The sequence below is a fragment of the Phascolarctos cinereus genome, unplaced genomic scaffold, assembly GCF_003287225.1.
Source record: "Phascolarctos cinereus isolate Bilbo 61053 unplaced genomic scaffold, phaCin_HiC Scaffold_3;HRSCAF=262, whole genome shotgun sequence".
NCBI lineage: Eukaryota > Metazoa > Chordata > Mammalia > Diprotodontia > Phascolarctidae > Phascolarctos > Phascolarctos cinereus.
In genome coordinates this window covers 207424087-207449034 of record NW_027555736.1, presented here as the reverse complement: position 1 = coordinate 207449034, position 24948 = coordinate 207424087, and the positions used below count along the sequence as shown (strand labels likewise).

At 39.2% G+C, this 24948-nt stretch overlaps 1 protein-coding gene across 11 annotated transcripts in view; it reads right to left on the bottom strand.

Annotated features, from left to right (window-relative positions):
* The window catches only part of TTC7B (tetratricopeptide repeat domain 7B), a 318583-nt gene that overhangs the window by 241589 nt on the left and 52046 nt on the right, over window positions 1–24948 (bottom strand). For 8 of the 11 annotated variants that reach the window (XM_021000269.2, XM_078151432.1, XM_078151433.1 and 5 more), the window contains 2 exons: window positions 11472–11602; window positions 5191–5312 (listed from right to left, as the gene is read on the bottom strand). The exons of 1 other annotated variant lie outside the window; for it this stretch is intronic. In XM_021000269.2, the coding sequence (XP_020855928.1) occupies window positions 5191–5312; window positions 11472–11602 (253 nt within the window). Of the gene's footprint in view, window positions 1–5190; window positions 5313–5510; window positions 5602–11471; window positions 11603–24948 lie in introns of those variants that run through there. 2 more of the 11 variants (XM_078151434.1, XM_078151436.1) reach the window with 2 other exon arrangements.

The following is a 24948-nucleotide window of genomic DNA, read 5'->3' as shown; positions in this document are numbered from 1 at the left end:
GCTTCTCAATGCTCTATGCCCCTGCCCAACCCCACTGGAAAAGGTGGGCACTGGAAAGCTCCTCCCAGATCCTTCACCATTTAAGGAGAGTGCCCAGGGAATGCACCTCAACATTTCCCACTCTGACTTCATCATCTCCAGAAACTCATCATTCTGCTACATGAAATCAAAAACTTTAAAATTCTTACCTCTTCAGACTATCTCCCACCCCAGCAGCAGGACTTCAACACACCCCTAAGCCAAGTACCCAGCTCCTACCCCTTTCAGCTTCTTTTTATATACTGTCTTCCCTCACTAGATTGTGAGCTTTTTGAGGGCAGGGACTCTCATACTCTTTGTATACCACTACTCAGCACAGTGCCAGGCAACAGTAGGCACTCAATAAATTATTTTGTATTTAATATATTTTATTTTTCCTCAATTACATGTTAATACAATTTTTAACATTTTTTTTTAAGTTTTGAGTTTCAAATTCTATCCCTCCCTCCTTTCCCTTCCCCCCCTGAGATGATAAACAGTGAGATATAGGTTATCCATGTAGAATCACATTAAACATTTCTGTATTAGTCAATATAAATTATTATTTATACACAAACTTGCATACACATTTATTCTAAACACATAACACCACAAAATGCTACAAAATCATATGAGGAAGAAGGAGACCAAAGAAGTAATTAGGGAAAGTTAAAGAAATGTCATTTGAGCTGAGTGAGCATGATGGGATATTAACAGATGGAGATATATGTAGGTATTCCTGAGGTAAGAAATGCCATGAAGAAGAAAAAGTACGGGACATCACAGAACCACTAAATGTCAGGCCTCAGAGATGATCTAGTCTGAACCTCATTATAAAGGTGAAGGAAATGAGGCCTTGATAAATTAAATGACTTGTTTAAGGAAACAAAGCTGGTTAGAGGCAGAGTCAGAATGTTTGAAGCATAATGACTAGCCTAATTTTGCTAGAACGCATAATGCATTAAGGGGAGTAGACTGAAATAAAGTTAGAAAGGCAGCTTAGAGCCCAAATGTGAAAGGTCTTGAACGCCAGGAATTCATAGCTTCCTCCAAATTTCTTGCCAACTGCAGCTAGAAGATGAGCAGATGGGTATATACTCCAAAACCAGTCATACAAAAAAGAAGCTTGGGACAGAAAGGATAACACTTAGATTTAATTCCACAAATATTTATTGCAACCAACTGTTCTCTCCTTCCAATGAAGACAGTAAATGAAGAAACTGACCTCTCTTGTAGCATGATTTAGCTAAGATATAGGCGGATAGGCTAGACAGACAGAGCTTTATGATGCTGATTATGTTAATGATAACATAAGCTATGGAATCTCCTTATGAATCTGAAGGGGGGAAAAATGATAGTTCTTTTGTATGGTTTAGGGTTAGCCACTTTGAGAAACTTCTCACCTTCCCTCTTCACCCACTGCCTAAAGGATACAACACAAACTCCTTAGCCTAGATGTCAAGGCTCACCATGACTTCAAGCTACCATTCCAGCCACATTTCATTCTATGCTTCTTCATGCTCTCAATTAGCTATTCTCTGATCTAGTTTTGCCTTCCTACACCTTATTACATTCCATCCACTCCCAGTACCTGAAACATATTTCCTTCTTTCCTCACCCCCAACTTTTGAGATCATGACTTTCCTTCAAGGCTGAGCTCAAGTAATGTTTCTTTAATGGATTCTTTCCCAAAGCCCCCAACTAAAAGGAGTCCCAGGTCTGCCATTAACTACCTGTGTGACCTCGACAACTCACTTCAGCTCACAGGGACTTCCAAATTACCAAAAAGCAGGTTTGGACTGGATAATAAACATGAACTGAATTAAATGATATCCAAGGTACTTATAAATTCCTTGATCTCACCCCTCAAATTCTGAGTCTCTCCTTTACATTTATCATATATGCCTTATAAACAGTAACATCTTAAAGGCAAAGACCAGCAAATTTTCTCTATATTCCCCAGTGTCCTGCATATGTTAGGTATGTAATGAATGTTTGAAAAATTGAACTGAATTTTGAAAGAGGAAGGATGAACAAGATAAATTTTTAACATACTTTCCAAATAGGGTACTATGGAATGATTAAGGTTTCCCTGCATTAACAGAGTTACAGTAGTATTTTGGGGCCCACTCAATAAATAGATAAATCCCAAGCTCATCTATTTGGCAATCACTTTGAGAGAAGATAAGAGGTAATAAGGGAAAAAATCAATTACTATAAGTTCAGTGAATGCTGGCAATGACACCCATGAAGCTAGAAGAAATATTTCTCAAGGATAAGGTGTCCTCCATAACTCTCAATCTTTTATTTGTTAAACTCATGTTGCTACATTTTCCACAAGAAAAAAAAATCAACCAAAACCCCCATCTGTCTCCCTTCACTCCAGGAACACAGAGGAACTGAAAGCTTTTTTGTACCTCCAAAAATAAAATATCAGCCAATTCAGAGGACATAAAGATGATGTGGGAGTGAGGCAAAGAGGAAAGCAGGATAATGTAAACAGGAACTCTGCAGTGAAAACCCTTCATCTTATTAGCAATATCAACTCTAAATATTAAAGCCATTTAGTCGGATTGCTACCACAGCAATGCTTTCAGCATTTTGAATACTGACCTGTTGGTAATGCTTGATAACCAAACTGAAAACCCCTCCAAACTGGGCCTCGCTGGAGCCCACACTCAGCTCATTCATGCCAATGTGGAGACACTCATTCTAAGACTATGATGACAAATTTCTGCCATGCATGGCTTTTAAGACACTTTCAAAACCACTTATATAAAGGCAGATCAAAAAGACCAAGCTGAAGGACTGCTGTCTCTCGCCTGTTTTGCGATATTAAACCTAAACTCAATGGTCAAAACTCTCTTGTCACTTCTGCAGAAGCAAACACATCACTATTATAAAGCAGCTGGAATTCAAAATCGAACATTAAGTGTTGTTGAACAATAGTAGGGAAAAAAATTTAAGCCCTTTAAAAGGACTAAATTTCCTTAATATCATGTTAATGAGTTGTGCGGTATGAGTGAGGAAGAAGAGACATCATGAAGTTAAACTTAATCTATAATTTACTGGTCTATTAACAGCAAAACTCTATTCTTCTAAAATATGTAGCTGACACATACAGTCAGCATGTCAAGGAAATAGACTAAAATCTGGGACATTTTTGCTTCCTCTTCCCCTGTTCTCATATTTCCCAACCTCAATCACTGAATTTCTGGAGATGATAACATATCTAAGACCCAAATGAATGAAGCCCTTCCTTTAGAAGCTTGTCATTTCCTTAACATTGCTTATGGTTTGTCAGAGTTGAAGAAAAGAAGAAGAAGGGGGTGTTGGGAGGTTTTTTGTGAAAAAGCCTTTTAATTTGAGAAAGTAGAAAAATGGAATAAGAGCAATGTGTTCCATTTTCCCCTACCCACTATTTATAATAGCAAATAAGCTAGAATATAATACTGGGCTCAAAAGACATGCATTTCTCTATCTCAATCTATTGCAGATGAGCTCAAACTCAGGAAGCATTTTCATGCCAAAGCCAACAGTTTCAAATCTTGGAGCTTTTATCTCAAGTTTGCTTACTAGATGCTCTCAAACCCAATCCGTAATAACAGACTTACTTTCCGCACACTAGAGAGTTATCTTTATTACAAAAAAAAATAAAATAAAAAATAAAACCTAGGTCTCCCTATCTTGCCCAGGTTGGAAGTGCAAAGGAGATTCACACGCCCAATCTCACTACTGATCGGCACAGGAGCTCTGACACAATTCTTTTCCAACCAGGGCCAGCTCACTCCTTGCTCAGACAATCTGATGACCCCCTGATCTCAGGGACTCAACAAATTAATGCCAAACTCAGAGGGGACATTCAATCAGCATGGCCCAGGGCAGCTCAGGATTCCTGAGCACAAGAGAACCTCCAGCCTTGCCTCCCTGGTAGTGAGGACCACAGGCATGTGCCAACATGCCTAGCCAATGATTTATCTTTATTTGGAAAACAGCAGCCACCTGCTCTCCCACTCCAGAAAGAGAAAACATGCTGGCTCTGGGCCATCCACACAAATAAAATCCTTGTTTCTGCAAACTGTGCCCCAAGTTTTGAAGCTCTTAAAAATGAAGAGAAGGATGAATACCTTTGTTCATTTTGTGAGGACAGGGATTTATGTCCTTTCTGCCTTACAAAGCACACTTTATTATATACTAAAGGAAATCTATAGGAGCTACAAAGGACATCCCATGCAAAGCCTAAGAGGGACTAGAGGTGACTTAACCAAGAATGTCCAGATACATACTGTTGATCTTCATGTACATCTATTCTGCAGCACATTGTTAAAATTGGCAACAATGGGAAAGATTTGGAAAAAAGATTATGACATTTATCATATGACTTTTGGCACAACATGAACCACTTAAACCAAATGCTTTGGAACAGTGGTGTCAAACTCAAACAGAAGCAGATAACTGGGGCCATGTGCTGACTTAGAAAACTATGAGTTACATTATCTATGTTATATTGCATTTAGATATATTGTGTTAAATATTCCCAACTGCATTTTAATCTGGTGCTACAGCATTCGGGAGTTTTGCTGGACCCAAGAGGCAAGGCCAGCAAGTCTGACACCTCTGCTTTAGATAATCAGCAATATTACAATCATTACACACTTAAGCTGTAAAGTAATGACTTTAAGAGATACTGGCAATACCTAACATGTACATGTGGGACTCCTCGTTTCATTTATAGTCTACACTTCAAACTTTGTGAAAACCCCCTGAGGCCAGGTAGAGCCTGAATACCACACTGCAGTACCAGTGTATGAAGCGAGGAGCTCCACATGCCAAGGGAAAAGGTTCCCAAGAAAGGTTCCCTTCTTTCTTCAAATGATTGGGGGCCTTAACTGTGCTACAATTCTGCACCCTTGCCACCCCTGACTCCCTAAAAGGCACCCTGTTCCCATCCTCTAGTGCCACACATCTAGTACGGGCAGAGCCAGGGCCAACAAGGAATAATGAGCTGGATTCTTTTTCTCTGATTTTTACAGAGCTGCCACAAATCTTTCCATTCTAGCTCATATTTTAAATAGCTTACTTAGTACAGAAACTAATCTAAAGGCAGCAGAGCAGGGTTTCCTATTTTTATCCACTGGAAGGAGCAGAGCTAAGAAGGAACAAAAATCTTACCCGTTTTTGAAGTAAAGGACATGAGCTCTCTGTAGTCCTGTTTCTAGGAAAAAACCTAGTTCCTGATCATGGAGTGTAGGGCCAGGCTTAGGACTTCTATTTTGAATATTGGTAATAAGTACCTGGAGGGAGAGAAAATAAGTAAAGGAATTAGGCATATTCTATAAATCCATTTCCTCACTCTGCAAAACTACCAAATGTTTAAAAATCTAGTTCAAGATAAAAAAGTAAATGCACACATCCAGATTCAAGGCTGCCCACCAGTAATACGAAGCAAAGTAAGAAGGCTTCTCTAAGCCAGGAGCACAAACAAAACTCACCCACATAATGTGAAGCCCAATAAGTCTGACACAGAAGTGGGGCTTAGTGTGAATTACAGAAGTAGAGAGGAAGATGGTCTTGAGGAAGAGTAACTGAAGTGGAACAGCCCCATGGGAAAGAACAACAGGGTCACAGAGGGTCACTTTTTTAACCAATGGCTTTTATTGGAAAGGAGAAAAGGAGGGAAGAAGGGACAAATGGAGGATGGAAGGGAAGGAGAGAGACAGAAAGGAAGGAAGGAAGGAAGGAAGAAAGAAAGAAAGAAAGAAAGGAAGGAAGGAAGGAAGGAAGGAAGGAAGGAAGGAAGGAAGGAAGGAAGGAAGGAAGGAAGGAAGGAAGGAAGGAAGGAAGGAAGGAAGGAAGGAAGGAAGGAAGAAAGAAAGAAAGAAAAAGAAAGAAAGAAAGAAAAAGAAAGAAAGAAAGAAAGAAAGAAAGAAAGAAAGGAGGAGGGAAAGGGAGGAAAGGGGAGGGGAGGGGAAGGGGAGGAAGGAAGCTAGCTTTCCTGAGAACATGGAAACAGATTTGATTAGGTCAATTTTAAAAATCTGATTAAACTCAAATTAAAAAATTTATTAAGCACCTAGGTACTCTGTGCTAGGTGACAGAAATATACAGCTTTCAATCTAATATGAAAGATGGGAGGTAAATGACTAAGTATGCTACAAGACAGAAAGTAATACTGACAAGATCCCCTTAAAGTTGGTGGGGAGAGTTTGTTGACAAAATTTCATGAACAAGTGAGCCTGAACTGATACTCAAGGGAAGAGAAGAATTTCATCAGTCAGAGAATCTTAGAGACTATTACTGGCTTGGGAGAGCAGCCCATATGGAAGCAGGAAAGGACAGGATGAAGCTGGGAAAGGGCTAGTAATCTGGTCTGGCTGGAGGATAGAGTATGGAAAACCTTCTAATATGATATCTGACTGGAAAGTTAGGAGGAGGCCAAGAGTGTAAAAGGCCCTGAATGTCACACTAAGGATGTTTTTATTTTACCCTGTAAGAAACAACAAGCCCTTTGAAGGTTTTTGAACTTGGAAATGATAATGTGATATAGGTAAAAGAGCACTGGATTTGGAGCCAGAGAATAGGATTCAAATCCTGCTTCTGCTAACTTACTAGCTATGTTACTTTACCTTTCTGGGCCTCACTGTCCTCAGCAGTTAAAAAAAAGGGCTGGACTAGATATCCCTAAAGTCCATTCTTCTTCTGAATTAATAGTCCTTTACTGTATGACCTAAGCATTAGAAAATCATTTTTAAAAGAAAAAAAGAAAAAAGAAAAATGATTTTTGCAGAAACATTTTTTTGTTTAAAAAATAAATGGGGGGGGTGGGGAGAGAGCTAGGTGGCAGAGTGGATAGAGCACCAGCCCTAGCAGGAGGACCTGAGTTCATATTTGACCTCAGACACATAACACTTACTGGCTATATGACTCTGGGCAAGTCACTTAACCCCAACTGCCTCACCAAAAAAATTTTAAAAAGAATAAATTAGAGAGGGAAGAGACAAGAGGCACCATAAACACTATATATGTGTGTATATATATGTGTATTTTATATATATGTGTGTGTGTGTAAATGTTTATGTATACATCTATGTGTATATATGTATATGCATGTGTACATATATATTTTATTTTTATATATACACACACACACACACACACACACACACATATGTTACAAGGAATGTACCGCATGCCGCCCCCCCCCCAACTGGGGGAAGGAGAAAAGGTAGAGGACAGGTATTTATAGAGGTGCCTTCAAAAAGAAAGAAAATAGGGTTATGGACGTTATTTTTATAATGCAAAGAAGAAAACAGAAGAAGGTTAAAAGGAAATACAAATAGACCAGATAGCTCTTAAAGTTACACACTGAATTTATTACAGGAAAAAGGAAAACGAAAAGTGACCTGTATGTAATAGAGACTTGCAGTTTCACATTGAACCTTCTTCTTAATCTACTTTGTACATGATAATACTCATTTTATTTGGTTTGTTAAATTCAGAATTAAGGGGCACCTAGGTGGCGCAGTGGATAGAGCCCTTGAGTCAGGAGGACCTAAGTTCAAATCCGACCTTGGACACATAACATTTACTAGCTGTGTGACTCTCTGGGCAAGTCACTTAACCCCAATTGACTCACTAAAGACAAGTAAATAAATAAAGAAAAATAATAAATAAGAAGATAAATAATTTCAAAAAGAATTCAGAATAAAAAAAACTTTTTAAAAAAAGGAAGCATTGATTCAAAAGAGTTTTCCATGAAACTGCAAGCTTTTTTTTACATACCACTTTGGCTAGAATAAAAGAGAGGGAGCACTCTAGGTGAAAGTATGAGAAGCCTTTTTTTCATGCTCCAGTATTTTAGAACATTAAGACGACAAATAGGCCTTCAATGGTCACCCAGCCCTTTCATGAGACCTTTCTATATATTCTCTTGGTTCTGAACTCAGATTACAAGGCGACCTTACATCTAAACCAACTTCTAAATCCTCCAACATATTTCACTACCAAGACAGGAGTTCTTAAACTGGAGCCTGTGAACTCTGTTTGTCCTTTAGCATTTTGATAATTGTATTTTAATACATAGTTGGTTTACTCGGTAATCCTCTGTCTTCAGTGCTTTTAGTCATGCCCTGACCCTTAGCAACTCTGGGTGACCTTTTTCAAGTCACAATCTCTCAGGGTTTTATTTTTCTCATCTAAGGAACCAGGTCATTGGACTAAAGGGAAGACAGGTTCCTAACAGGGGGTGGGGGGTAGGGGAAGGAGGGGTAATTGAACTCATTTGCTCTAATGTTTTCATAACTGTATTTAAACATAATTGGCTTCCTTTATAACCCTATGTATTTTACTTTATACAATTAAAAACATAATTCTGAGAAGGGGCAGGCTGTCACAACACTGCCAAAGGGGACCATTAGACAAAAAAGGTTAAGAACTTCTGCTCTAAGATAAATGTCAAGTGAACACACAGTAAGTACCAAACGGAGGGGAGAAATCTGCAGATCTGGTAGCTACTGGGTGCTCTTTTTCTTGGATAACTGGGAATGGTTTTCAGGTTTAATACTGCAATAATTTGTACCTGATGTTTCATCTCCAGATCCCAGATACCAAAAACAGCAAAGACAAAGGGTACAAAAGTCCTACATATTGAATATTAACCTTTTCCCCCTAAAATAGAGAGCAAAGAAATAAATTGTTAGCAGAAATTAAAGTTTCTATCTCTGGTACAAATCATGCTGAAGGAAGTCATAACTGACTTATTAACTGATGTTCACAGAAGCCAAAGACAGGATGATTTCATTTGCTAAAAGCAAGATCCATGAGTAGATATATAAGTATGAAATCATCTTTATTAATAGAAATACACCAGTAGAAATTTCTCTCAGGATGACAACTTTATTTACTTTTGGCATAATGTCACCTCTGAGTATAAATTAATCAAGGTTATAAATTTGTCATAACAAATTGTATACTACCTGATTTATTATATTCAATTATAGAGAAAAATGCAGCATTTACACAGAAATCTTTTCTTCCCTTTAAAAGATCAGCTCCTTCCCCTCCTCCAGAAAAAAGTTTACAGATATCTAAACCTCAATAATATAAACTTTCATATCAGGACTCTTAAAAACAACTCGCATTTACTCTCAATACAGTCTAATGAAGTCATGTTTTATTTTTGCTTTTCTATCCCTGGTGCTTACCTGGCAATGTCTAATCCATAGGAGGTACTGGATAAATGTTTGCTGTATCAAACTGAAATGAGGGTCAAGCATTGTTACTCCCCCTATACAAATGGAGACCCTGAAGCATACAGAAAGACGTAATAAAAGCTACACTTTAAAAAGTGTTAAGGACAATCCTTTTCTCATCTATTCTTCCTGGGGAATGTCTGCCCTTTGTAAAACTAAGTCTGGTGGTTTATCTGAAGATATCCAATAGGAGGGTATAGAAAACTACAGAATATTCATCCACCGTCTTTGACACTGTAAACTGTCTTTAATATTTTCCCCAAACCCATCTCTTTTTCTTCCTGTGAATGCAGTTAGAAGCCAACACCAACCAGTAATATGCTTAATCTTCCTGGAGACAGATGTTCCATAGATAAGAACAGGCAGGAAAGGATTTCTGAATTCACCTCAACGAGTAAGTAAAAATGCATAAACTACTAATGAATATGGCCAGAATTGCAAATATAAGAACAGAAAATTTTTACGTTTTGCTTAAATAATGTATCTGATTGGTGAACATTCTTAAGCAGCATTTGACTTAACATGCTTTTTTTTTTCGCCTTTTTCAGATTCTGTTTCTCTCACTTTTCTTGTCTTACACCAATTATATTATTAAGGTACTGAAGTAATAAGGAATTGGCACCTTGAAACTCATTTCCCATGAAAAAAGTCTCAGTTCCATACATTCTTAAAGATAGTTCAGCTACAAGGCCCACATGAATGACACTGTGCAATGCCAATTCCCAAGTCATTAAAAAGGTATACAATTGATGAAACTATCCACTCAGATTAGGAGACGGCAGCTACACAATTATGCAACTCATAAGGCAAAAGTTTGGAGAGAAAAGCTGGGAAGTAAGGGTCCCCAAATACCGATACATTTAGGTGGCAAAAACATTAAAAATCACTAGGTTGGAGGTGAGCTGTGGGAAGAGGGAGAGGTAGTATCCATTACTAAGGCCTAAGCAACAGACATTAATTAATAGAAGAAATGGACAAGTTAAAAATAAATGTGAGAAAATGTGTTAGGTGTCTTCGCAATTTCTCTATGATAATACAACAATTTCAAACACTATGGTTTTTCCCTTCTCACAACAGTCTTCCAATAAGATAACACTTTGGTAAGAAAGACAAATACATTCATACATTCCCAGGTGACATTTAGACAAATTATGAGATAGAACACAACCTTTCCCAGCATGGCTAGGTCAAAAATCACTATACTGATATTTATAAGGTGTGATTTTGTCCTCAATCCTTCATATGGTCACTTTCCTAGATTTACCATCCATCCTGTTTCAGCCCTCAAAAAGGAATTTTATGCATGTGTTCCAAATCTGAGGACCACGCACTGTAGGTATGAACTAGGAAACTAAAGTTGATAAGACAATGAAGCATACAAGATTCTGGTCCTTCCTCACTACTCCATTAATGATAGGAACAACAATAACTAGCATATATGTAGTACTTAAAAGATTTGCAAAACACTTCGCACGTGTTATCTCATTTAATCCTCACAAGCCCCTTGGGAGACAGGTGCTAGAACATGATCCCTATTTTACACTGAAGCTGAGAGGGTAAGGGACTTGCCCAGGATCAAAGGTAGTATCTGAGGCAGGATTTGAATTCAGGCTTTCCTGGCTCCAAGTCCGGGATTCTACAGACTGTGTCACTGGGCTGCTCAAAAGACAACAAAGGAGTGGCACAAACTAAGTGCAAACTAAGCTCCCCACTCTATCTCGGGGCCAGTCCAAGCATAACCTCATGAAGAACTGAAGGCTGTCGAAGACCCACTAACCCAGAGGCTCTTCCTCTTTCAGGAATCATGGACCTGCCCCTTCTCAGAAGCATGTTTTTAAAGAAAACCAATTATACTGAAATACAATTATCAAAATTTTTTTTTTAAAAAGATAAGTTCACAGATCCCATTAAGAGCTCTTGCACTTATATGACATCTTAATTTTGCACAGGAGAAAAACGAAGATCCAAGATGTTAAGTTTATTTCCAAAAGGTCAGCAGCTGCTAAGGGTCTGAACCACAACTAAAATCAAGGCCGCCTTCTGATTCCATGTCCAGTGTTCTCTCCACTTCACCTGCAACCAACAATTATCCCTGTCACCATCTCACGGACGGAAGAATAAAGGAAAGAGAGGTAAAATACTGCAGTCAGAGACATACAACACCTAATAACAATGTCGGATGTACAAAATGTTCTCACTCACCCTTTCTATCTCCTGGAGGTAAAGGAGGGCAATGTCCCCTGCCTTCTCATAGCAGGTAATGATATCTTGCTCCCGGTCTACATGAAGATTACTAGCGGAAGAGGAAATTGGCAACTTCTCTAAACAAAGACCTGAAATGAAGAAAGTCACAAAATTGAATTAAGATGGTGTTTGTGGAAGACTTATTAGTAACTATGTCGCAGACAGTAGGAAAATTCAGTGTCCTCTGTCTTGTGAACTGGCAGAGGGAAGAGCTCTCCGACTGAGGCTCCCACCTAAGGCTTCCTGGAAGGAAAGAAACACAGGAAAAAAACAAAAGGAAAAACAAGTCCCACAAGCTTAATGGAGAAAGAGTATCTTAACATATTAACGCTTCCATGAAGTTTGGTGAATTAACTGCCTTCAAGACACAGGTTGATAACTGTATGAATCTGTTAATTCATGACAATATCATTCAGACAGAAGAATAAGAAAATAACAGGAAAAATGAACATTCAGCTTCAGTCTTTCAAATCAAATAGAAATGACCATGACTCTAAATGCTTTAAAAGTATTTTCTAGATAAATCCAAAAATATTTCAGATATATGAAATGGAACTCAAAAGAATTACTAGCAAAAGGACAACTCAGCACCCCCAAATCTTTTTTTTTTTTAGGATAGGCAATAGGGTTAAGTGACTTGCCCAGGGTCACACTGCTAGTAAGTGTTATGTGTCTGAGGCTGGATTTGTACTCAGGCCCTCCTGAATCCAAGGCCAGTGCTCTATCCACTGCGCCACCTAGCTGCCCCAGCACCCCCAAATCTTCAATTAATCAATCAATCAATCACTAAGCATTTATTAAGCTCTCCCTAAGTACTATCTTAGATGCTAGAGCTATAAAAGCAAAAGTAAATCAATCCCTACACTCAAGGACCTTACAATACATTCAGAGAAAACAACATTTATATACATCCATTCAAAATATATACAAATATTAATTAATATATAATCTATACAAGTTAACTGAGTATATAGGTTCCTACCGAGGCTACCGTTCAATCTTATTTGTAAAAGCACAATCTTCAAAGGTTTAAATCACCATTCTGCCCTGTGACTCTGCTGAGATGCTAATAGTCAATTTGCCTGAACAATCTCTTACAAAAACTGGTTTCTTTTGAAAATACATACCAAATACAAAAAATGAAAAATCTCTGAAGAGGATGGGGAACACAGGGCACAAACTCCTCCCTCCTCTGAGAGAACAGGAACACTCCTTGGCTCTGGAAGGATCTCAGTTCTCCTTTTTACCACAGGCCTGGGAGGGGCCATTTCATCCGTAACAGTCTTAATAAGAATGTTAGTTATGTAGTTAACATTTCTACAGCACATACTGTGTGTCAGGCATTGTGCTTGATGCTTTACAATTATTATCTCATTTGATCCTCACAATAACCATGGGAGGGAAGTGCTATTATTATCCCCATTCTACAGATGAGGAAACTGAAGCAGACAGAGGTCAAGTGACTTGCCCGCGGTCAAACAGGCAGGGATATGAACTCAAGTCTTGCTGACTCAAGGCCTGGTGCTCTGGATTTACTGCAGCACCAGTTGTCTCTTGTAATCACAAGTACCCCAAGAGCTCAAACTGGAGGGTGCTTTAGGCCTTTTTCTGCCAGTAGACACTGTCTCCAGTGCCTCTGTGTGTGTTTGTGTGTATACACGTGCATATGTACATTTACACGTGTATATATAATTTCCTTTGATGGCCTCAAAGGACATAAACACCCAGAAAGGTAAGGTGACTTACTCAAAGCCACACAGCTGGTTTAATGTGAATTCACTGCACTTCAATTCAAGTGACCACTGTGTTGTCACCACCAACAGGTCCTAGGACCCAAGGATAGACAGATGTCTCAAACCCAGAAGGACCAAGAATACTACCTAGATTTCTTGACTCTAAGTCCAGAACTCTTTCACTTACCCCGTGGTACCTATTTGTCCATGAAGCAAAATTATCCAGATAAACTAAAACCCAAGATGAACAGAGATAAACAACTTCTAAGACAAGTAGGCTAATATGTCTATATGAAGATCCATTACAAGAATATCTCTGCATGCTCCCATCTAAGTCAGTCTCAGCAACCAGGGACCAGTCTCGACTGCACAAACAGACCTGAAAGAAGAAGCATCCCTGCCCCCCAGGCATCTTCAGTTGAAAACAGGGTGGAGAGACCTATATCTCACAGAAAGAAAAATGCCAAAGACTATGACTGAAGAAGTAGCTAAACACCACACTAAAACAAAAGCAAAAAAAAGAAAAGAAAATAATGTGGTATATTGCTCCTGGAGAAAAACAAAAAAAATGTCTTTTTTTCCTTTTATGAGGTCCAAATTTTAAAATAAGGAAAAATAAAATTACCATTAGGACTTAGCTCCTGAAGAAAACAAATATAATTAAACCAGTACAGCTTCCTAAATCTCACTTATGCAGAATCTGAATAACCAGAAAGCTAAAGCTCCCCCAAAAAAATACATCTCTGTTATGCAACACAAAGAAAGAGATATGTGCATACATACATGAAGCATAACTGGAAGAAGCTAAATGTTGTTGTAGAAAAAGTATTAAGCTAGGAGTCACAAGATCTGATTCAAGTCTTGGTGTCTGCCATTTACTAGTTGTTATGATTGACAGAAAGTCATTTCAACTTAGTGAATCCAGGTTTCTCCATCTGAAACATGGGAATAATATACTTTAAATACCATCCCCATTGGGTTATTATAGGAGAAATGGTTCATAAATCATTATGCATTATTACTAATTTTATAATCTGAACTTTACTTTTATGACAAAGGGATAAGGAAACAAGATAATGTCGGCCATTTAGTTAAAAACAACAAACATCCTTAGTATAATAAAACAGCAACAATGATTTTGTCCAATCTCTTTACCTTCTAGTAGTTCAATAATATGATTTTAAACTGTTTATACCAATTCTAAAAGCAAAGACCTAAGAGATTCAGAAGAGAAACAGATGCAAAAGAAATGGTCTCAGCTGTTAACTATTGCTTATTAAGATGCATAACCAGGAAGAAGTAGCCAGATGAACTTGGATTTAATCAGGATTATTACATAATATCTGAAAATGTGCATCTTTTGTTTCTTTATTAAGAAGCTGTCATCCTGAACACTGCTGTCACACCCAACAAAATAAATATTCTCTTTAGCCAAAGCTTATTTTTAGGGCTCTAAAGTCCTATATGATGATTAATGTCCAGAATGAGTACCAAGACGTGTCTTTTGAAACGTCAGTGATATAAAATGCATGAAGAATAAATTAATTAGCTAATTAATGTTATCTACAACTGGAATCTTAGGTGACAATCAGTAGTTACGACATGATCAGCAAAATGTTAAAGCTCTCAATATTTTTTTTTTAGGCAATTGGGGTTAAGCGACTTGCCCAGGGTCACACAGCTAGTTAAGTGTCAAGTGATTGGTCTGAGGTCACATTTGAACTCAGGTCCTCCTGACTTCAGGGCCGGTGCTCAATTCACTGCGCCACCTAGCTGCCCCCATAAAGCTCTCAATCTTAAATCAGAATATATCAATTCAAAATCTCGGTCCTGACACTTAATATCTGGTGGAATTACTTAACTTATCAGAGCCTCAGATTCCTCATCTATAAAATGGAGATAACAATACCTACACTAAAGAAATAATATATGGAAAGCACTTTGTAACCCATAAAAGTCCTACATAAATATCAACTATTACTATTTTTTTTTATTTTAATTAACTAAAATACTCCAATGTATCTACCATTCTAAATAAAAAGGGATTCATAACTTCACGGAATTTAAGCTGGAAGGTATCACAAAGATCATCTAAAGTAACACTTTCACTTTTTTAAAAATGAAGAAACTGACTGCTCAAGACATGAAGTGATTTGCCCTAAGTCACCAAACTAGTGGCAGAAGTGGGCCCAGAATCCAGATCTTCTTACTTCTAAATTTGGTCTTCCTTCTACTATGCCATTTTACAATATTTAACACTACTCTGCCTGAATTCATCCCTTAGGTTTTCCTTAGATTTCATTCTTAATTTCTTAGATTTTACTCTTCATTTCATTCCTCTCTGGGCTCTGCTCCTGACTCTCCAAGCTACCAACCCACAGCAGTTCTCTTACCCTGAGAGATCACTTCTCCCCACAAGTCCCTTCAACTGATATTTCACTTGGTTCCCCCTTAGATCTATTGGAAATTTCATTTTAACAAAAGTGTTCAAGCCAGCCATATTCTCCCCCTCATTGCTCTTCCACCTCTGCTCCTGACTCTCCAGACTTTCTCTGATGAAGCTGTAGCATGCGCAGCAGTCACACCCTGGCAAAACCATTTCAGCAGACAGGCTAAACCGGGCTGATGGTAACTACCAGACCTCAAGCCCACTAATGAGTTAGGGGGAGGTCTACGCAAAGCAGATGAAGACATCTCCCAGCACAATGGGCAGATAAGAACAATCTGTTTCAACGGCCATGAAGATGGCTGAAGCCAGCACTGTGGAGAGCTCAGAGCTTGGTCAGACATCAAAGATGCCAAAGTCACCCACTGCATCCCAAGCCACTGACAGTCTTCTTAACTTCTGTCCTGCCACTGACCTTTGATGACTCCAGATGAGAGAGTGAAGCTGAAGACTCTGCCTCACTTAAATTCAATTCACATGCAAGTCAAGACATCAGCCCATGATGTCATTGGTCATCTTCGAAACAAAGGCCGTACAACAACCTCAAAACAACATAAATTCCCCTATAAAAGAAGCTTCCCCTCTGGGCAAGTCACTTAACCCCAGAAGATCTGGCCCACCACGTAGCAGTAAAATCTGCTGACATGACGTCCTCCTGATTCAGCTGTGTGAACTTACCAACTATGTGATTTCTAATGAGCCTCAGTTTCCTCCTCTGTAAAATGCAGACAGCCATTCCTGCTGAGACTACTCCCAGAAGTGCTTGTTACAAGGATCAGACACACTAATTATGTGGAAGTGCTGTATAATCTGTAAAGTGCTAAATACACATATAAAGTATAATGATGACTACAATCATCAAGCCCCTGGGTTTGCTAGTAGTCTCAGAATAAAAGCAGAGACCTAATCTACCAGTCCCAGAGGATTTTCACTTCACAGCAGCAAGCTGGTCACAAGCCCTTTTCTGACCAGAGCTATATATTTTCAAATGTTAAAGATCAACACTGTCAGAAAGGCAAAGTTATCTCCAACTGGATCCCACTAAAATCTAGAAGACTCCTTGGCAGGCTGAAGGACAACCATGAATAATACCCTCAACTACCAACAATTTAGAAAAAGACATTAGCAGTGTTTTTGCCTTCATAAAGTGGGGAATGGGGGTAAAATGGTGTCAAGAAAGCCCTTTAAGAATATACCTTTTACATCTTACCAATTAATCTCTTTTATCAGCTGCCTTCTTACTAATACTCAGAGACAGTTTTAAGTGTGAGTAAAACAGGAAGATACAATATGACCTTATGTTATCTTACTAAGACTCTCTTATGATCAACAAAGATAAATAATCCTGTTTGTCTCTGCCTATGCCTATCACAGCATCTGACAAATGGCAGACTTAATAAATACTTGTTGATTGACTGATAGGGAGACAGTAAGAGAGCATCCAGCTGTCCTTCATGAATTCAAGTCACCAAGTGCTTCATCCCAGGTCCTGAAAAAACTGGAATAAACGAATGTCTGTAAATCCTGAAAAGAGCATTAAGAACAGCAGGGCCACAAGACTAGAACAGGGTAAATGTCCTGATTTTCAAAGAAGGGAAGAGTATGGAGTCTGCAAGCTGCTTTAGTCCAAGGTGGGCATCAAAAATGACCAGCTGGGAAGCCTGGTCTATGCATATTTTGAATATAAGAACAAAATAGTAAAATCAACACTTTACTGCTCCAAAGAGCTCTATGTGTGCAAATACAAAAACCTCATTTGCTCTTCCTAAGAGCCCTTAAGGGACAGGCACTGTTAGTACTCACTGGCAGCACCATTTCCCCCATTCCAACACACAAGACCCCTGAGAGTCAGAGGACAGGTACTCCAGTGCCACCTTCTCTATCTCAAGCCCTCAATGGACAAAGGCACAAAACTGAACTAATTACATCCTCTACAAATTCCTTGCTACTGATAGACAACCTAGGTAGCTGAGGGGTGCGACGGATACGGCTCTGGGCCTGGAGTTGGGAAGATGTGAGCTCAAATCCAGGCCTAGACACTTACTAGCAGTGAAACTCCAGGCAAGTCATAACCTCTGACCTCCTCAGAGTGCTCTTCTGAAAAATGGGTATGATAATAGCATTTACCTCCCAGAATTATATGCATAAGATGAGATATTTGTTAAGTATTTGGCAAGTCTCAAAGAACTACACAAATTCTAGCTATCACTCGTGTTAACCTTACATGCTACCCTTACCAACTCCCTACCTCATTTCTCATAGCATATATCCAAACTTTTTTTTTCCATCCCTTCTCACTTCCCACTGCAGCTCTCCTCATATACATACACAAGCAGCATACAACTGAGGATCCAGCTTCACTGTAAAGACTGAAGGCACGGGACTGGTCGCTGGAACGAGGGCTCAATAGTCCCAGGGTCTGGACTGAAGTCCTGGTGCTACTACTTTCTAACTGTGTTACCTCAGGCAAATCACATACCCTCTCTGGGCCCTAGTTTTCTCAAACTACGAAATCTGACTTCTGTCTGACTCTGAGGTCTCTTCTGCCTCTGATCCAATGATCAGTTCCACCACTCTATTCCTCATGACTTCTCACAGCATCACCCAACTGGACCTCCCTCTTCCAGCATGAACCAGATAAGGTGACTCCTCACTAACCTGTGTTTTTTATTTCATTCCTCCCCAGCCTTCAGTAACCTGCTCCAGCAATCATGCCCTCTCTTGAGTGTTCAATCTTTCACTCACCATTGGCCACTCTGCCCTCTGCCTATAGACGTACTCACTTCTACGAAATGAATCTTCAATCCTAAAAAACACTTCCTTTGAATTCATCTTCCCTCTGGCATGCCATGTCTCCTCCCCTTCAAAGTTAAACTTTCTGAAAAAGTTATCTATGCCCAAGGCTTTCATTTCCTAACTGTTACTCTCCCTCCAACCCTTTCCAAGCAGGATTCTCTTCCTCATACTCTATTGAAACTAGTCCCTCAAAGTTCTCCAATGACTCTATTTTCAGTTTTCACACATACAACATTGTCAGATTATGGAAAAGCATGGCTGCCTTTCATGGAGAGGAATCTAACCTCAAAGAGCAGGCATACCTCCACAATATAATTTTTCCCTCAACAGCCCAATATAAAATCACCATCTCTAAATTTATTTGGTTTCATTCCTGTCTACACTTTTAGCCTGGACTACCTGAATGGGTAATAAGGTCCATAAATATGTTTAAATTTGCCACTGTGTGAGATAAGACTTCATTCTATTAAAAGTAAACTTCCTTCTTTCAAACTTCAAAGGGAATTCCTTCATTCTAGCATTCTAAAGTCTATTCTAAAGAATGTTTAACCTAATGAAACACTTCTTGACTTGAGGGACCTCAAGTAAAGCCCTCTTAGCCTCCTAAGGAGATCTACTTTGTTTTGTCCTTATAGTGCAGCTTCTCTTTCCATGATTATTATGTTTGTCTCCTCCTCCCTCTATTAGACTATAAGTTCCATGAGGCTACCTAAACTTTCTATCTTCTCCCAGGACCTAGCACTGTTCTCTACAGCAAACATCAGTGCTCATGTTTATTGAAAAGAAGCTCACAGACCTAAAAAGCCTAACTCTGGACTTCTTAAAGATACAGTATTCAAATCCCTCCTGTACCTCAATCCAGATTTTAAATCATACGTCGCTGAGTCGTTTCAGTTGTGCCTGACTTCTCATGACCTCAGTTGGGGTTTTCTTGGCAAAGATACTGGACTGGTTTTGCCATTTCCTTCTCTAGCTCATTTTACAGATGAAGAAACTGAGGCAAACAGGGTTCAGTGACTTGCCCAGGGTCACTCAGGTAGTAAATGTTCAAGGCCAGATCTGAACTCAGGAAGACGAGTCTTCCTGACTTCAGGCCAAGAACTCCATCCACTGTGCCACCCAGCTGTCCAAATCATACTGAATGCCATGTAAAATGTCTGTCTTCTTACAATTTCTTCACTATAGATATTTCAGTGCTCTTCATGATAGGGTTCCCCACAGGACTCACTGTGGTCGCTGATGCCACAGATCTCTGACCAAAACCAAGCTGCCCACTTAACCAGAATGTGTTTGAGTGCTAAAACAGGATTATTTCAAATCTCTTCTATCATCTGATGCTCGGTACCTTCTGAGTATCTGCTTCTCTCTAAATAGAACTAAAGGAGAGCCAATCACTTAACTCATCAAAACCAGCCTAAATGTGAATGTGGGTCAGCAGCAATAAAACTCCTCTTTCTCTTCTTACAGCATCTAAATATAAACAGGAAGCTTGAATCGCAACCTGAGATGGGAGGCCATATGCAATATGGTATCTAGCATCTCACTATTCACAGAATCGAAAGGGTGAAAGGGAGAGACCATGGCACAGTGAAAAGAAGACTAGATCTAGAGTCACACACAGGGATTCAGAAGGTGATTCCACTTGTGGACTATGTCACTTTGGACAAGTCCCTTTCCTACGCAGTGGTTTCCTCATGTGAAAAATGAGGTGATCCCTCTTAAATTCATGATCCTTGGAGATTACCTCATCCAGGGGTTCCCAAATAGTGAATCACAGAGCCTCATCTACAAGATCTTTATAGTTCAGCCTCACCACAGCCAGCTCTCCTTAGGGCACTTCCCAGCAGGAAAGAGTGAAGAGAGAAATAAGATCCTCTCCCCTGCTCGGGATCTTTGCTGTCAACGTTTCCCTCCATCTTCCACAGGACTCTGTCAGACACTACCACCCCTTGCTCCAGATGATTGCAAGACTTTGGGGAAACAAGAAATCGTTCCTCTTCACTACCAATCCAAACCTTTCATTTTACAGGTAAGAAAACAAAAGTAAATGTATAGAATCTTGGGTTTGAAGGCACTTTTCTATTTGTTTTCTAAAACATGAAACTCAGAGTAGATGGCCTTAGAAGTCCCTTCCAGCTCTAAAGAGTCCGTGATTCTGAAATGAAGAAGACTAGATGGCCTTCCAATTCTGAAAAACTACAGAGGGAAATGACTTGCCCAAGGTCTCACAGCTAGCTAGTGGAAGGGATGAGACTAAATCTAAATCACCAGACTCTTAAGTTAATGCTCTTTCCACCATATCACACTGAGATCCGGAATGGAAACCCCAATAAACTAAAAAAAGAAGCAACAGAAGCCATTTCACTATTTTTTTCCTTGTCTTTCTACTCCAAGAATATTCCAAAAAAAGACAAAATCAATGGTCAATTTAATTTCACACTGCTAGGTGCTGAAGCACTGTGCTAGAGGCCCTGAGGTACCATGCTAAAGGCCAGGAATAAGCCTTTTGTCTACAATAATAGGCATTTTGTCTACAGACAAGAAAAGACAAAGATAATTTGCTCACACATCTGTAACATCTTATAGTTTACAAAGGGCTTTCCTAGACTAGATGGCCTCTGAAATTTCTTCTACATCTATATAATCCCTTCATCCTCTGAGGCAGGTCATGCAGAAAATACTACATTCTACAGATGAGAAACTGAGGCTCAGAGAGATAAACCGACTTCTACAGTCACATGGCTAGCAAGTGATGGGAGTCAGTATTCAAACCTAATTCTCCAGACTCTAACCAGAGTGTTTTCATTAGGCTACATTTTCTTCACTCTTGCTGGATTTCAGTAGCTCCAGAAATGATTTGTGTGAAGACTGACTTAACATATTAAAAGCTCCTAACTCCTGTGAGAATCTCTAAAAGTGCCATCACAGAGAACAAGTAAATTAGTGTATCAGTTAAAGGTTCATGACGATGGTCTCTAAAACAGCCACCAAGCGGCAAATAACTTCTAAAAGTGAATCCCTACAAGCAATATAAATGTTAAGTGAAATGCAAAATTATCTGATTTTCCTACCTCTACCCTGGCATTGTTCCCATTGGAGATCCACTAATTTAAAGTTAATAAGGAAGACTAGTTATTCACCTTTCTGCTCTGTACCTTGAACTTTAGCTAAATCAGATAATAAGTTTAATTCCAGTAAATGAAAATAATTATTCATCTGACGGATGCCAATGGTCCTCAGCAGAATGCCAAGGAGATCACAAAAGTAACTTCTTTAAGAGGCTGGGGGGCCACGGAAGTCAAATAAAACAGGGTACAGGGAGAATGGCATTTGGCAGAGGACTCTGAGCCCTTCTGGAAGGATCACTGGGCTGGGCCCCAGAGTCCCACTGCAATTTCATCAGCTCAGTGACCTCCACAGACTAATGTTCAAACTTCAAACTGTAACAAAGCCAAGAGGAATTGTGGGACATGGACAGTGCTTAGCACAAGCTCTGCAATGGACGGGCACCCAATAAAAGCCTTGACTTCGAAAACGGACTCACACTGACCCCTGGTGATAATTAACATCCCTGCAGGCAAAGGTTTGAACCAAAATTTGATCCATGGAAAGGATATATAGTCATCATATGATGGAAGAAGGTATAAGGGAAAAAGGCAGAAGATGTTGAAATGCTGCAATGATTACTTTGATTCTATTCCTCAACTATATTTGGTCTTTTTCAAAGATCAAAGCTCTCACCAGGCTTGCAGACTTCCTTTGATTCTGACTTTTGTTTGGTAGAATTTTTTTAACCACACACACACACACACACACACACACACACACACACACACACACACCCTTCCTGTGTTTTTTACCAAAGAACCTGTGGACTTCTTTTTTTAATACAGGTCAAAGGAAACAGCGCTAACTTCCTACAATTTCTTGAGACACTATGCTTCAAGATTTCATTAAATATATATCATACTGGCTATGGTTACTGAAGTTACTAATATAAAAAAATCACAGGAGGAGGCATGGTGCAAAGGAAAGGTCCTTTGCCTTGGATTCAGAAGACCATGGTTCAGATGTACCAACTTCTTTAAGAAGTCTGAAAACCTTACTCCTAAATATGAAAAATAAAATTTAATGTTTAAAAAAACCTTCTGCATGAGGGCAGCTCTGTGCTTTACTTTTGAAATGATCTTGTTTCCTAAACTTATATATTCTCTATCATTCCTAAAGTACCAAAAACAATGGGAGGAAAAACAGAAACCAGACGTGATTTTATAATTTTGGAATCCAAATGTGATTAATAACAATTACAACATAATGATACTTTTTTAATATGAATACGAATGTAAAATGCTGTTCTAGCTCACCTTTTATCTATTGTGTTCCTTCTAGACCTTTTGCAAAATTCTACACATGGGTCCCATTCTGTAACATTTCAATGATATTTCAACGAATTTGCTTACATGAATTAAGATCTCTAGTTCACTGTACTATGCATAGTTAGCATACAGATATTTGAGAACATAAATTTTATTATGGGCCCTCTTAAACACTGTTCTCCTGTACATGCTGGTCCTCTCTTTGATAAGTCTTCCTATTGTGTTGTACCAGCTACTCTCCATAGGATCAGATTTATCACATCTAAGTGGGAAGTTTGTTGATACCCCCTTTCTCTTAAGTTAAAAGCCTTCTAGATCAGATTTGCAATTCTCCAAGGAAATATATTCAGACAAACTTGTATTAAACACACTCAATCTCCTGTCAAGGACCCTCTCATTCCTATACTTTAAGCTGTAATCCCTGAATCCAAATGATGTTCTCAAGATACCATGTTCTTGGTCAGCTGCTGATCTCCTAAATCTACCTCTCTTTTCTGAAGCTCTTTCCTTTAATAGATAGAAGTAAAAAAAAAAAACAAACAATTGGGGTACATAGGTGATGCAGCAGATAGAGTGCCTAGCTTGGAGTAAGGAAGGCTCTTCTCCCTGACTTCAAATCCAGCCTCAGACAACTACTAATTGTGTGACCCTGGGCAAGTCACTTAACCCTGTTTGCCTCAGTTTCCTTATTTGTAAAATAAGCTGGAGGAAGAAATGGCAAACCACTCCAGTCTCCTCACTAAGAAAACCCCAAATAGGCTTACGAAGAGTCAGACAAAATAGAAACAACTAAAATATAAAATATAAAGACAATTTTTGCTCCATGCTTTAAAATCCTTAGCGATGCTTCCTAGGTTACTTCTGTTGGTACCTCATTGTCATCACATGATTCACCAGAAATGGGCACTGGTCTTCAACTTCCTGGATACATACCCTGAAAGTCAATATACCTTTCTGTTTTATCAGTTCTGTAGAGTTGCTTCAGTATTATTCAGCAGAGAGTCATCAACTACCATTCCTCTTCTCCCCCTGGCTATCACTAGATGACTCTGACAACACCTGTGTATTGACATCATCATTTCCTAGAACATATGAAGCTGCTTGTTCCAGAAATGGAAGAAGATGTGATATATGTGTGTTATATATACAGGTATGCACACATATACATGTACATACAAGTGTATGAATGTGCGTGTGTTACGTGGTTCCAAATGTTCAGTAGTCATTCTTCTCTTCAGCCTCAGCATCACATATGTCCATACTCCAACCTTCTGACACAGGTAAAATTCTGTTCTGCTGAACATTCATTTTTCTTCTTGGTATCCTCCATAGAGAACTACTTCCATTCTTTCAAGGAAAACTTCATTGTCAATGATAATTCTGAAAGTAGAAATGTGTTCCCCTAACCCTCTCAGTTTTTCCACTGGGGAGAAAAGTCAATTTTACAAAATGCAAATTTAAATGCAAAGGGCACACTCCTACCAGGTAACAGCAATATTATTCCTGGCCTTCAAAGCTACTCAAAGCAAATGCCAGAGTCCTTTGTCTTGTTGGGTACTTCTTTTGGCAAAACCTCACTTGTTCATTGCCTGGGTTCTGATGGTTCAGAGTGAGTGTAAATAGCAACTGTTTCAGTTCCAGCCAGAAACTCTGAGGGTCTTCCCCTCCCAGACTGATTCTTTTATGAAGGCAAACTAGGCCATCTTTTACCTCAATCCTTACTTGGTCTTTAGTTACTGAATGAGCATTGCCTCAGACAAACTGAGACCTGGCAAAGACCTTAGCTTAAAAAAGCCAAGGTCTTTCACTGCATCCTGGGCCATCGCCAGTCATCCTGACTTATGTCTTGCCACCGGATTCCAATGACTCTGGAGGAGAGAGTGAGGCTGATAACCTTGCACAGCTCTGCCTCACTTAAATCCAATTCATTTGCAAGTCAAGACATCACCCTGCTGAAGTCATAGGTCCTCTTCAAGAAAGAAGGACAACCAACAACAACACAGATAAGTTATCCAAGTTGTCCTTGCAGCACGCTGTAGTCCTGTTTCCAGCCAATCTGCATCTTTCCACAGTCCTTTGGAACC